Here is a 13,684-nt window from a genome sequence, read left to right on the forward strand (position 1 = left end):
ATAAGCAAAGTGAAGAGGATAACCTCTTCCAAATTACTCTTAGGAATATTTTGAGAAGCAGACCAGTTTGATGGATCTTAGGGCACATACAGAAGACCAATATAGATGGCTGGACCCAAGAAATAGAGGACTCAAGTTTGAATTTTACACGTGGAATAAGAATTTTAACATGTAGGCAATAGTGAACAATTGAAATCTTTTTTTGATTAGGAGGGCAACATCCTCAAAACTAGGCTGCATAAAGAACTTGGGCCATAGTACTGAAGAATGAATTCTTAACTTTTTCTAGGTCATGAGCTGTTTTGACATTCTATAAAGTCTATAGTGTTTTTAACTGCATTAAACAAAATACATAAAATTACAAAGGAAATAAATTTCTCCTGAAATATTTATCAGAGTATTTTTTTAAAAAAAATATAAGTTCATAGACCTCAAGCTAAATCTGCTTTAGAGTAATTTAAGACCCATTAAAAAATAAAAACCAGAAAATTTGACCAATGAGGACAGCTCTTAAATCGGTTATAATAATTGCTAGGTAGTGGGAAAATTCATCCTGCCTGGGGGTGTCAGGTCCCCCTTCATCCCTTTTAGCCGTCCCAGCTACGAAGCTATAAGAAAGGCTCACCCCACTGTGGGAAGCCTTTCTCCTTGCATTTTCCCTTTATTCCCTTTCCTGCCTGGGGCTGCCAAAAATCCATCTGGGTTTCTTGACTGTTCAGAGGCTTGAATGAGATGGGAGTCAACAACTCTATTCCTTCTGGCAAGACATAAGACCACCAGGTCTTACCATCTGTCCTTCCTCTATATCCTGCAGACCTCTCGCACTATCATCTGACCTATTGACCCTAATCTAAGTACCCTTGGGGCCTTGCCATCTGCCCTTAAGACTTCTTAGTTTTTCCTTCCTTCCTGCAGCTGATTTTTTAAAAAATTTATTGCCTCCCCCATTTAGAATGTGAGCTCCTTGAGAACCAGAATGGTCTCACTTTTTCTATTTGTAACCCTAATGCCCAGTATTAAGCTTTGCATATAGGGTAAGCATTTAAGAAACAATTTTTCATTCATTAATTAATTCAAAATAGCTATATGGAAGTCTGGCTGTTAATCTCACATAAAGAAAAATAAGATGAAAATTAATAATTGTGACAGACACAAACTGCATTTTTTATTTAAATTCAAATAAACTAATTAAAAAATCTCCAAGGAGACATATTTGATGAGCAGCTTTATTAATGACAGGTTAAAAGTCCCATCTTCCTTAAAATTAATTGAATCATGTTGCATTGATAATGAATACAGAGATGTGGATTTCTGCCTTCTCAAATTTCCTTCACTTCCTACCTCCACACAAGTTATGACACTCAGTCCCAAGGATGAAGTTTGCTTCCTAGAAGTTTAAGACTTTAGAATAATACCAGCTGATTCTGGAACAAATCCAGCAAATAAGTGAGATTCCTAAACATCAGAAAATCTCAATTACAGGACAGAGACCTAAATCCAAACCAGTATTTTAAGGAAATTAAATATTTAATCTGAGTCAAGTGGCTTCTTTAGGAAATATCCTGGTGTTAGCTCGATCCTTTCTTGGCAGAGACACATTTTGGCAGATACAAGGGTGGTGACTGCCCAACACTCAATAGCTCCTTCAGATTGAAGTCAGATGTACACAGCATTCTCAATTTAAACTGATTAAACACACAGACTAAACCAGGTAATTACAAATGCATGTGTTGGCAGTTGGGAAAGGGAGGAGACAGAATGGGGACTTGCTTATTTTTTAAAGTGTTTTCAAAGATGGGAATAATTTTACAAAAAAAAAAAAAAAAAAAAAGTCAAATTACACCAAATACAGAAACAGATGTTTGAGGGTAAACTGTTGGGAATTCAGACTTCTTGTCTATCATCACCTGGTTTTGATTCTGGATTCACGGGCTCAGGTTAGTTTCACCTCGATAGAGTACTATTTCAAGATTTTAGAAAACATTAACTTACACCACTGGGACTTATGTAGTCTGTCTCTCTCATTTAAAAAAAAAAAAATCCCTTAATTTCATCTTTATGAAAGGTATAACAAAGACTAGGTAATGTTTTGATTTGGTGAAAACTACATTTTTATAGCCTCTGATAGAGCAGAAAAAAACAAATAGATAATTTTTCAATGTGTGAACGGAATCTTCAATATAGACACCCAAAGCTGTTTTTTAAGTTTTAAATACTTCTTGGAAAACTGAATATTTAAAAAGGAAGAAAAAGAAAAACTAATTTGTTGTTCTTGGATTCAAATTAAAGCATTCATGTTCAAATTGGTATGAGTACTTTCCCCCGTGGTGCAATTTTTATCCATCTCTTTCTGTAAATCATCCAAAGAGAGTCCATGTGGTCCAGGAGAGGTATTCTTAACTGTCAAACTATCCGTTTTCAATGTGTCTTCAATGTCCTTTTCCAATCACAAATATCATGATGATGTCTTCTCCTGATACTACTTGCACACATGCTCTCCATCATCAGGAACACGACTCAGCCTTACATTGCCAAGTTTTTGCACTACCATTTGAGGTCACCTACAGTTTTGATTCTTCTGTGATCGTGCTGTTTTGTGATTCGTAACCATATGGCACCACTGGGAGAACATTAGGTAGTGTGAAAAAAATGGGCTTTTCAAAGGAATTCAGCTTGAGATAATTGTAATAAGCACTGCACAACTTTTCAACTACAATCCAGCTCCTCCTTGACCTATTTATTCAATTCTGAGCCCAGTTCACTCTGTAATACTTGTTCAAGATATGTATAATTACTAATGGACTAAAACAAAATGCTATCCAATCAACTGAATTTTGTTACCAGGGTGACTTACAGTTTTTCATACACGTGAATTGAAGAACAATATCTTTTAATTACCTGAGGAGATCATTGTATTATGAAAGGTGAGGAACTTTCAGTTAGCACACTGTGAACCACAAACAGGAAATCAGGAATATCTGGAATACCTTGGTACTGAGAAGAACATCTTATCTTTTGGGGTACAAATTATTAGACTAGATTCAAACAGTCAATTCAGTATTGGGTAAGTCCAATTGAGTATATGGGGCCTTCAACAATTAAGATCTACAGATCATCTACTAATAGAGTAGACACTAACTTGGAAGCAGAGAAATAAAAAAATTACTAATTACTTTAATTCAGACCACAATATATAAGGCTATTCAAGGTAGAATGCACCTACAAATCATCTTGGTTCCAAAGTAAATTGCTGTTCACAGAAGTGACAAAGACAAAGATGATGTAACATTAGTAATCATGTCTAAGATCCTAATTAAAAAAAAAAAAAAAAACTATAGCACTATACAGCCAAAAAATTATCTACTAGCAATAATTCCATCATAAGTAGGAATCATTCCAGAGATGGATGAATAGTTCAACATTAGATAACAATTAACATCATTAATCATATTAAAAGCAAAAAAGAAAAAGAAAACCACTCCAAACTACTCAATTATATTCAGAAATGGGGAGGAGGAAAAAGCACAAGAGCACCAGCACGAGTTTTAACAAATTACAATATTCATTTAATGCTAAAAACCCTACAAAGTTTAGACTTAAAGCAAAGAAGCTTCCTTTTCCCCATTGTTATGATACAGTTCTAGAAATGTTAATGATGGCAAGGAAAAAAGAAGGAAACATAATCACAGACACAGAAGATACACAATTCTAGAGACACAGTAAAGGAATTTACTTAGATAATGCAAAGTTTCAGTAAATGAATGCAATGCAAAATTAAACCATAACATCAGTAGCAAAGACAAAATTCAAACAGAAATAATAGAAAGGGAAAGTCATAAAACAAATAAAACACTAGTCAATATACCTTACAGAAATACAATTATAAACTATACTTTAAGAAAAAGATGAATAGTTTGGAGTGATTTTCATGGCTTGAGATTGGGCTATATCAATATAAAAACAAAGAAAAACCCCCCAAAATTAATTTGCTAATTTAGTATTATACTAATCAAACTATTAAGTGATTATATAGTAGACAAAAATAGTAATTTATTAAGAAGAATCTTCCCTGGGAAAAAGGGAAAAGGGTAGAAAATAGAAGTAACAAGAGAAAAGTATTTCTAAACATTGACTTGCATTACAAAGTGGTAATCATCAAAATCGTTGTCACTGATTTTTTAAAAAAGTAGGAGAAATAATGGAACTCGATAACCTAGTGTTCAATAAACTTAAGAACACAAATTACTTGGAGGAGAATTCTTTACCTTCCAATAATTGCTGGGAAAACAACAAAGTAGTATAAAAGAAATTAGATTTTTACTAACTATTTATACCATATAGCCCCAATAACTAAAAATGGATCATGATCTAAATGTTAAAAGTCACCCCTATCCCTCTCCACCCAAAATGGATCAGATCCTTTTCATAGCAAAGGGGAAGATTATTTACCATTAAAAAATCTAATGCTTTAAAAGAAAATTTTTGATTATAGGAAATTAAAAAGCCTTTACATAAATCAATACAACCAGGATAAAATGGGAAATTATTGATTGTTAAACACACACACAAAAAAAAAATCAAAACCCAAAAAACCTATCAAAAAGCACTAATTTATCAAAGGGATTTGAGCATGAATATAAAGGAATTACCATCAAATGATGTTAACAGTTCTCAAAAGAAATTCACATTGTTAGCAACTATGAGATTGTTCTGCATCACTAACAGAAAAAATGCAAATAAAAATAGATCTGAGGTTTTATCTAACACCTAGTAAATTTGAAAAAATAATAGACTAACTTAAATAGAAAAAGATAGTCACATAAATACATTATTGGTAGAGCTGAAAATTTCTTCAACCATTCTAAAAATCAATTTGGCATTATACTAAGAAAATGACTAAAATGTCATAGGGTTCAAACTGTTTCTATATGTCTTAAAACCATAGATTGAAAAGTTTCCACATCCACTGAAATATTCCTAGCAGCATTTTTTTATTATAGCAGATAATATGAAACAAGGGAAATGCCCATTGATAGTTAATAAACAAATGAATATAATTATTACTGCAGTTTAAGAAATCATCAATATAAAAAATTCAGGAAACATGAAAAAAACCTGTATCAAAAATTACAGTGAATGTAACAAAATCAAGGTAACTATGCACAATATATTCACATAAACATGATTAATTTTCATAATTAGTTGTTTAGCCCCAAATAAGAGATAAGAATGTACATCTAGCCAAATAAGTCTCTCAGCCTACCAAGGAACCATGTGACTAACTGAAATAATAATAATTGACATTTTTATGGAGCTTTTACATTTGCAAAGCACTTCATATTTTCCCATTTGAGATCTATTACAGCCCTGTAACATATGTACTAAAGGCATTAGTTCTACTAAAGGGGAAAAAAAACAGTCTAAGGCTCACAAAATTATGTGATCTGCCCAGAATCATAATTATTAGAGGCAGAATTTAAAAGCAAGCCATCCTGACTCCAAGACCATTCATTAATCTATCTACTATGTCAAATAGTATCTCTGAAACAGAGCAACATTCTGAATAACTGAGAACAAATTTTATTCACATTTATTTTTCATTGATCAAAGGCACCCATTCCTCAGTTGTTTCATTATCTCTTAGAGTTATGGAAGATATGAGTAAAATGAGCTTAATTTAAAAAATAAGTCTGAAAGAGCTGGGCTACGAATCAGAAGCACAACAACAGAGCCCAGGTCTCCTAGTATTTACCATACTTTTTGTGAAATTTGAAGTTGACTTGAGTGTTTTGTTCTGTTTTATCACCCAGACTCATTGGGTGAGAACTTCAAAGAATCTTAGAAATTATTATTCTGGGGGCAGCTAGGTGGTACAGTAGATAGAGCCTGGTGCTCTGAGTTCAAATCTGATCTCAGACACTTAATACTCCCTAGCTGTGTGACCCTGGGCAAGCCACTTAACCCCAATATATATATATATATATATATATTCTGGCCTCATTTTAAAAAAAGGAAAAATCAGGCATAAGTAATAATTATGTTCCTCTAATACCAAACTAATACTCTTTCCAGTACACTATTTGAGGGTGTTTTTCCTAATTTGCTTCATATTGGCAACTCATATTCATTGTTCCTAAAAGAAGTACTGGTACTGCAACTCCAAAAGCTCATGGGGGGTGAGGGGGAGGGTGGGGCTTAAGTTTAGATATAATCAAGAGCTGTCTTGGTATTGTGGTCAGGGCATTATGTCCTAAGACACTTTGGGGATTCTCTGATTAGGGTACTATTGTATTCTTGTATCTCTTAAGGGTTTTTTCAAATCAATTCTCCTCACTTGGGCTAAGGTTCCTGACTTCTTTGACAAAACTGCTCTTACAGTGGCTCCAGCTCCTGGTTATCTTGTTTATGACATGGTTTACAACATGCCATCCTATAAAGAAAGAAGGCATGTAGCTATGTCACAGATATTCAATTTAAAATATTGCTGAAATTTAGTGAAATATAAAAGGTAAACATAATGCATTCATCATTATTACTTGGATATGTATATTCCATAAAACTCCCTATCAAATTAACTGTATCTGTTACTACCAATAAAACAGGCATTTATTAAAAATTATGTCAAATATAAATATAATAATAAATATAAATTTAAATAAATAATATAAATAAATGAAGCAATCCTTATTTTCATGAAGATTGCTCTTTTTAAAAGTTTCTTAATAATAATTATTATTTACACATTTATAAGGGGCAATTCAGAGAGGTTAGATAGGGCAGGTAGAGATCTGGAAACTGGGACAAGAAAGAGTAAATGAATAAATTCTAAGTTGATCTTTAAATTCTCTAATAGCTAACTTGGTTATCATGGTTGGTCATTTCACAGACAAAATTTAAATATTTCAAAGTTTTTTGTCTTTATAATGCTATTATATTATATATTATATTATATAAACTGTTTTACTGTTTCTAAATTATTTTACTCTGTATTTGTTCACATATATCTTCCTATTAAAAAAATGAAAGTTGTCCTCTTATCATTTCTTAGAGCACAATAGAATTCCATTACATTTGTATTTCATAATTAGATGCTTATCAATTTTCTGCCTCAAGTTTTTCCTCACTCGCTCTAAACTATCTGCTACACAGCTGCCAAAGGGCCCTTAAGCATACATTTGACCATGTCATTCTCCTATTCAAACTTCAATGGCTCCCCATAAGTTTCCTGGATAAAATATAAATTGTTTTTAGTGTTCAAAGTCCACCAACACCTAAAGCCAACTTATCTTTCCAAACTCATTGTACATTACTTCCTTAGATGTATTTTGCAACTCAGCCAAACTGTCTTCTTTCCTGGAATATGCTCTCAATCCTCAACAAGTCAAAAATGATCTCTCTTACTTAAAAGTGCAGCTCACACATCACCTTCTGTTCTCAATTATCCCAATTACTAATGCCTTCTTCCCCTATCTACCCATGTATTTATTTGAATTCATTCTCTTTTTATTTATGTTTGTACTTTCCCCCCTTTTGAAATGTAGTCTTCTTGAGAATTACTAATTATTTTATACTTATTTTTTGAGGGGAGAAGACTTGTTCAGCACCTAAAATAACAGGGTCTCATGTGCACAGAGCTTATTCTTCACAAATAATGGTTGATGTGTGTGTACGCATGTCTCTATAAATACATATATGTGAAAGGATACTTTTATGTTTATTCTTAGTGCTACACAATAAGAAAACTTTTTTCCTAGCTCCTATTTTAACTTCAAATTGCCTATAATTAGTAGATTTGTAAAGACCTGACCAAATCTTATTCTATAAAGTTCTTCACTGCGAAGTCTAAAGAAGTCATCTATTTCCATGCAGTTTTCTGCAGTCTCTGGAACCCACTGGTTACCAGTTCTTTGTTCCTGGAATTAAGTGTCAATTAGCTGACTTTAAGCCACTGGTTTCCACTATCAGGACTCAGCAGCCTCTGGCAATGTTAAGGAAATATATTTGTTCAATGCTGCTATTTTAGAAGGGCCACTGAACAGCCCTTCTTGAGTGGACTGTGCTCAGTTCATCTCTTTGTAAAGCGTGGCTAGAAGGTGACAGTTTTACTGCTGCAGGTACACATCAATTTAGTGACTCAAAACTAAGAACTGTCCAGTGGTGTAGTATAGTTTATCTTGGATTATTTGGTTAAGGTTCCACGAATAATCAATAGTAAGGGGGAAACAAAGTTAATCTGAAAGAACACCACTTTTTAGAAGCAGGAAAGAAATTTACAGGTTAATTTGTTCTTCAAAATCTTTCTCAAAGACTAATGAAATATAGGCCCAAAGCAAGCTGAAGAAGTAATTTAAAATCACTAGTTTAACAGGAAAAGATACTTAGGTAATTTTAAGTAAAAAAATAAAATTATCATATGAAAGACATGAAAATGTTTGGTGGAACACAAGATTATGCCAGTTATTAAGGCTTCCTATAACCTGGATGCAGACTTTCCCGTCCACATTACATTTCTTATTGACACTGTATATGGACTTTTTTTTTTTTTTACATAATCCTGTGGGAAGAATATTCCATCTTCCTCTTTCTTTGACCTGAACCCCTACTTGTTAATGTTTGTGGGGTTTCATAACATAATGTATCCTTTTCCTTCTTAATGTAGTCGAAGCAATTGGAGAGAGAAACTTTAACACTTTGCTTTTTTATAGCATTGAACAAGTTTTCAAAATGCTTTTCATGTACTGAATATTCTATTTCAGTCTCATGAACACCATCCCCTTCCCCCCATCCCAAACCTACTTTGCAGATAAGAAAACTGAGGCTTCTTATGATGAACGTCAAATTACAAATTATTAGGCACTTTAAAAGAATATTTTCTTCTAGTTAGAAAAAGGTCCAGTTTGTGAAATTGCAGGTTTCAAGTGCAAATTCTCTCCTTTCCTTTGCTAATTTTGATGTTTAGTAATCAAGTACGAGGGAGCTAAATAGTACAGTGGAAAGAGTACTAGAATCAAGAAAGTTCTTCTTTCCGAGTTCAAATGTGACCTCACAAACTTCCTAGCTGTGTGATTTTGGGGCAGTCACTTAACTCCATTTGCCTCAGTTTTCTCATCTGCAAAATAAGCTGGAGAAGGAAATGCAAATCACTCCAGTATCTTTGCCAAGAAAAACCCAAATGGGGTGGGGAAGCACTGAAATTACTTCACAACAATAAATCAATCAATTATCCACAAATTATCATTTGTTTCCTACATGTTCTTTATGAAAACCTTGCTTTCTATGACTAGGAAGTTTGCAAATCCTAAAAAAAACAAAAGCCATTATTTAGTATATTGAGTAACCACAACACAAAGGGGATAGCAACCCTAAGCAAGAAGGGGATGAGACTAAGCATTGAGATAGTGCCCACTATGTGCCAGGCATTGTGCCAAATGGTTTTTAGAAATATTATCTCATTTGAGATAAGTGGGAAATGTTTTATAACATACATATAACCTTTTAAAATAAACCTTGAAAAATATCTGTAAGTCAAGTTCTTCTCTCACAGAGAACAGCAATATTTAAGTGACTTCATACACAAAGTGCCATGACAAACATCATACACTAAGCATCTTAAAATACATATATTCTGTATATCTGCTTTCAGTATTCCCTAACACTATTTATGTAGTCAGGCTCCCCATTTTAGTATTAGGTATAGACATTTAGTAAATGGCAAACAGGCATAACATGCTATCAAAATAAAGGTGAAGCACATGCCAGCAAAAGTCATATATATGGGGATGTCTGGAACAAAATAGAAACTACTGATATAAGCAACCACAAAAAGAGCCTTTGAGAAAAAAAAATGGAGGAAGTGGAATTTGATGGCATCCAAGGAATTAACAATATAGAGCTTAGGAATTATTAATTTTGCATAATTCATGCAGAATGACTATGAGAAAAAGAGTAGTAGCTCAAAGGATTCATTTATTAGACAAGTATTTATTATGGGTTGAGCAGTATACTATAGATGTTTGAGATGAAGAACAAAAGAAACAGTTTTCCTTCAAGAAGCTTATATTCTTTTAGGACTAACTCCAATGTGGTGCAGGAGTACTTTGAGAAAAAAAATGGTGGTCCCCCACTACTTCTTCAGTCATTCCACAAAACAATGACACTAATAAATGATGTGACAGAGGTGACACATCCCAAGTCATTGACTTTAAAGTTGAGAGGAACCTTACAGTGTATTCAGTTAGGTCCTCTTACTTTATGAAGGATGTAATGGAGCCTAGACATGAACAGATTTGTCTAAAATCTCACAACTAGCAAGTTAGAGAGAATGAATTGGGATTGATGTCCTCTGACTAATTTGTTACACTCCACAATACATGGCTGTGTATTCTTTTGTACATATTCTGGAGCTAAAGGAAAACTGTGGACCCTGAAAGAAGATACCATATTATTTTGAGAATGTAAGAACTTAATTCACAGTTTCTTTTTAGATATATCTTTGGAATTTAGTGTATACTTTTAACATACAAAATAACCTAAAGGTACCTATGAAAGTGATAATGTTTTAATAACAACAGCATATCACAGTACTATTGCTATAACATAGAGCAAGACATTTTCTCCTCACACAAAGATGCTAATAAAAAAATAAAAACAAAGTTCTTGAATATCTTAGCTACAAGATGCCAATAAAATTGAATTTATGTCTGGTTTAATTCAGCAATGGAATAGTCAGTAGTTAAAGGGTAGATAAACTTCCCCTCGTCTCTCTTTTCCTGAGAAACTTTCAGATGTTGAAAATCAATTCCTTTTGTCTCCTTGTTATTCATCTGCTACACATTAAATAGAAACTCTGGGTATCTTGTGATCCCACAGGGTCTTTCATCTCTAGAGAAGCCTGGTACAAATTAAATCCTTACTCTCTTTCTCTCTCTCTCTCTCTCTCTCTCTCTCTCTCTCTCTCTCTCTCTCAAATTATAGATATGTATTGTAGCAGGCCATTGATTTATCAGCTCAAGCTTTTTGCTAGTTCAGCTTGGTGTGACTACTTAGTTGTGATCTTTCAACTGAAGCTGCTCCTTCGTAGGGCTTCAGATGCTTCAACTCTTGATTCTAGCATTTTACTAGATTGCTTTGATTATTTTACAAAATATTTTTCAACGGCACAGTTTTATACACTGTATTATACACTTACAGTACCTAGGTCCTTGTGATAATGCCATCTAGGCAATTAGCTCCATTTTATATGTAAACATATAAATCACTGTACAAGAACAACAGTTTATGAGAGCAATATTTTCTGATGGCAATATCCCACTATGAAAGGATCATCATAATGGTTATTACAAAGAATATGGAAATAAAAAATGTGTGTTAGATCACTTGGAAATATTTAATTGAAGTAAAAATGTTATTAGAGTTAGACTAAAGGGACCTTCTTAATGAAAATTCTTTTTTGTATATCAATTTTAATATTTCATAAGGCTATTTTTTCCAGGTCTTCATTTAAAAAGAAATGAAATTTCATTTTACCCCAAACACTTAAGTATGAGCAATAACTATATTATTCTTTCGCCATTAACTTCCTGTTGCATACACTGTCGCTGGCCCTCCTTTCCCTCCCATACAGAAATATCAAAGCTTCTTATCTTTTTCAAGTTTACAGGGAGGTTTACCATTTCATTCCAACCTTATTCTTTATCATTCTTTCATTTTATCTTCTTCCTACCAGATGTTATTCACCATACCCATAAGTTCACACATAATCCCTGTAGCTGACATAAAAATCCAAATCAAGGAAAATGTTCATCTTCCGCACTTTACTCACTTAATCTTTTGAAAGTTTGTACTATACCAAATATCTTTATTATTGGATTCCTTTTTGGTATGAAGATAAACATAAACACAGAGCTCTAATCTAGTTTTTTACCAAAATTTAATCATATCAGTTCATCCATGAAACCCAACAAAATATCTTAATTTGTGAACAAATTTAATGGCAGTTAGCACTTGATCTTTGATGTTCATATCCAAGTTACATTGTCAAACTCTTTCAAAATTTCAAATGCACTGTCAGACTAAGAGAGGGAAAACAAGACATTTGTATTTCTGACTTCAACAGATGCCCAAATTCAAGCTACAAAAGATTATCTTAAATTAAAGCTTCTCTTCAAGGACTTGGATAAAGGGCCATTTTCAAGGTTCCAGCTGAAGTCTTACCTCACTTGAATCTTCCTGTTGGTTGATTACAGCCAGGGCATCCTCAGCGGCCTGCCTCTTTGCTTCTGCAACCGTCCGCTCCATCTTGGCTCTCTCTGAAGTTATCATGTCATGGGCCTTCCGCTCTGCCTCTGACACAGCCTTTTGCAACTCAGTCATAGCTTGACGTTTTACTTCGTTGACTGCTTCCTCTATAAAGAAACAAAACCCCCAAAGGGAAAGTCTGCAAATCATTGGATTATGGTTTATCTATGAAGGAGTATTATGAAAAACATACTGTGAATCATCTGAAGTTTACACATTTCTAGTTGTATCGAACTCCACAGAATGCTAAAAAATTATTATTTTTTTTTAGTATTCTGAAGCAATTCCGTGAAAAGCTACCATAATTTCTCTATGATGTTTTACCTATTGGACACCTTCAACATCCTCTTATTTTCCAAACTCACATTTTCTTTTCACTCTATAGCAAACAAAAACAGAGTTTAGTTTTTATTTAATATCAATGTTTAATCTCCCTGAGTTGTATCAAGCTTTTGGTCACCTAGAGCAGGAAGACTAGGCTTCTAATACAAAATGACTATGCCAATTATTAAAGATTACTAGGGAGGCCTTCTGTACTTCATACTTGTGATATATTTCATATTCTTTATATCGAAATTTTTATATTATTATTAATAGTTTGTAATTCTTTTGAGAATTATTTGTTTATGTGATTTAATCACATGTCTATTTTTTCTTTATATATTTCTCTTAGGGTGTGTGTGCGTGCGTGTGTGTGTGCGTGAGTGCGTGTGTGTGTAATCTCTTAGATATCAAACTCTTCAATGCATTAATTGGCTTTGCTAATTTCCTCCCCACACACACTCATCTTTAAAAATATTCTTTATTTTATGAGATGGCTCTCTAAGAGGGTAAAGAAAGAATTTTAGGCAATGCAAAAACAAAAAATTTAATTATGTAAAATACTTAAATATCCTATTTTGTGCACTTATCAAAACAAACAGGAAATACATATAAATGCATGTAATAGGCACATATATGCATACTCTAAAACATCAACCCATGTATATATCTATATCTAAATATATGTATGTACAATCTCCTTTAAAACCCACTGCAATTTTTCTTCTAATTGAAAAATTAAATAGATAATACTGAAAAGATAACTCATAATAGCAATTAGGTTAATGCAGACCTTTTAAAGAAAATCAATGATGAAACAGACAATACAGCTTTACTTCTTCTGTAATCATTTCCTGATAGTTAGTAAGGGGGAAGGGATATACATGTTCTATGATAGGAAAATACTGACATTTACTATTGCTTTCTGAATTATGCTTTCCCATTTTCAAATTTTAAATAATCACTGCCATTTTCAATTAAACATCCATTTTTTTAAAAAAAAATAATTTACTACACAACAACATACTTTATTACAGCATAGGAGAAAATATTCTGGTTTTACATC

The 13,684-nt window shown here is 33.1% G+C and overlaps 1 protein-coding gene across 8 annotated transcripts in view; it reads right to left on the minus strand.

Annotated features, from left to right (window-relative positions):
* The window catches only part of RUNX1T1 (RUNX1 partner transcriptional co-repressor 1), a 174,899-nt gene that overhangs the window by 5,451 nt on the left and 155,764 nt on the right, over nucleotides 1-13,684 (minus strand). For all 8 annotated transcript variants that reach the window (XM_051970836.1, XM_051970839.1, XM_051970842.1 and 5 more), the window contains one exon: nucleotides 12,214-12,404. In XM_051970836.1, the coding sequence (XP_051826796.1) occupies nucleotides 12,214-12,404 (191 nt within the window). The remainder of the gene's footprint in view (nucleotides 1-12,213; nucleotides 12,405-13,684) is intronic.

This window comes from Antechinus flavipes, chromosome 1 (genome assembly GCF_016432865.1).
Source record: "Antechinus flavipes isolate AdamAnt ecotype Samford, QLD, Australia chromosome 1, AdamAnt_v2, whole genome shotgun sequence".
Taxonomy (NCBI): Eukaryota; Metazoa; Chordata; class Mammalia; order Dasyuromorphia; family Dasyuridae; genus Antechinus; species Antechinus flavipes.